Source organism: Octodon degus, unplaced genomic scaffold, assembly GCF_000260255.1.
Source record: "Octodon degus isolate 3935 unplaced genomic scaffold, OctDeg1.0 scaffold00225, whole genome shotgun sequence".
In the NCBI taxonomy this organism is placed as follows: Eukaryota; Metazoa; Chordata; class Mammalia; order Rodentia; family Octodontidae; genus Octodon; species Octodon degus.
The window spans coordinates 428,710-430,349 of record NW_004524801.1 but is presented as its reverse complement, the minus strand read 5'-3'; the positions used below and the strand labels follow the sequence as shown (position 1 = coordinate 430,349).

At 44.4% G+C, this 1,640-nt stretch overlaps 1 protein-coding gene across 1 annotated transcript in view; it reads left to right on the top strand.

Moving 5' to 3' along the window:
- Positions 1 to 1,300, top strand: part of Itsn1 (intersectin 1) — a 236,490-nt gene extending 235,190 nt beyond the window's left edge. Inside the window, exon 39 of the mRNA XM_023705571.1 lies at positions 550 to 1,300. Within this exon, the coding sequence (XP_023561339.1) occupies positions 550 to 698 (149 nt within the window). The 3' untranslated portion in view covers positions 699 to 1,300. The remainder of the gene's footprint in view (positions 1 to 549) is intronic.
- Positions 1,301 to 1,640: the final 340 nt, after the last annotated feature.

Genomic DNA, 1,640 nt, shown 5'->3' with positions numbered 1-1,640 from the left:
GACTTGTAGTGATCCTCCTGTTTTCAGCCCTCCCAGCATTGGGATTACAGGCATGTGCCACCATACCAGGTCTCAGTCACCAGCTCAGTGTGCCTGGGGACAGAGTCAGCCCAGCATGTGGTGCTGGGGATCAAACCCTGGTGCCATGGATCCAATAGCAGTCCCTGTGTTTGCATAGGCATGTGCTTAGTCCACTGAGTTATCTCTCTGACCCTATTAATATATATTTTAAAGGACATATAATAATTATACCTACTTATGAGGTACTTTTATATATATATATGTAATATGGAATAACAAGATCAGGTATTTGGCATATCTATCACCTCAGATATATATCATTTTTCTCTTTTTTAATAATCAAATATCACAGCACTTTGACAATTCTACTGGGGAATGAGTTGGAGATCCTAGTATGGGTTAGTTTTACATCAGAGATCAGAGAAGGGCAGGTATAATAGTTCATTAGAGATTCTCAGTATGACCGACCAACATGGGCCTTAAGAACAGGGATTTCTTCTAAAAAGAGTCTGTTTGTTCTCCTTTCAGACTTTTTGGGTCGGACAGAAATCCGTGTGGCTGATATCAAGAAAGACCAGGGCTCCAAAGGGCCAGTTACAAAGTGTCTCCTGCTACATGAGGTCCCCACAGGAGAGATTGTAGTCCGCCTGGACCTGCAGTTGTTTGATGAACCCTAGGAAGTGGCCGGGACATGCTCAGTGGATATCCAGCTGGAGGCTGCATGTGCTGTCTGGACACTGGGTTACTTTTCTAAGAAAACATCACTTGGTGTTGCGCCACAGAGCAATGGAACAGCAAAGACAGGCCCCTCCGATCTTCTAGGAATAACTCTTGACAATCCTGCCCCTTCCAACAATCTCCCATTTTATGAAACAATACTGTATTTTGTCCTTACTGCAAGTGTCCTATGATGGCTTCTAGGGTCCCTAAAAATCCTACAGTTCTCTTCTAGGTTCACTTGGGATCCTGACCCATCCCTGGGCATGAGGTGTGGATCTGGTTACTGTGAAAAAGATTTATAAATGCAGTGTCTGTGGCTTTGGAGAACTCGTGTAACCTTTCTGTTTCTTACCTCTACCAGCCCCTTAGACTCTTGACCTATAGTGCCATTGGTGTGTTTAGAACAATTATGATGGAATTGTTGCTTTGAAATCTTATTCCCCCACAGGGAAATGCTGGCCAGGATCTGATGGTGTGTTGTGATGGTCTCCTAATCAGGCACTGGTTTAGCTCTTTGAAGAGCTGGTCCCTGGAAGGTTCCAGCATGTGTGCTGTCATAGCCGTTTCGTTCCCCTCTAAGCCCTGTATTAATACAGTCAATGAAAACACACACTGTATCACTGGATGATTCCTTTCTGATTCCCAGCATGCTTTGAAGATGGTCACAGAAGCTCATTCTCTACAAAGTTATGCTCTGTTGGATCAGATCCCTGCAGTTACCAGGAAGGCAGTTTTATCACTTCACTGGGTCCTGGTTGCCAGCCATTGTTGGAAAATGTTCTTTTGGCTTGGAGATCTTGTGATGTTCCATGCCAACTCATTGCAGGTGACCAGCTCTGAGTCTATTTTGTGCTCCAATGTACTGGATCCCAACTACTGTGGGAAATTTCAGTGGCTGA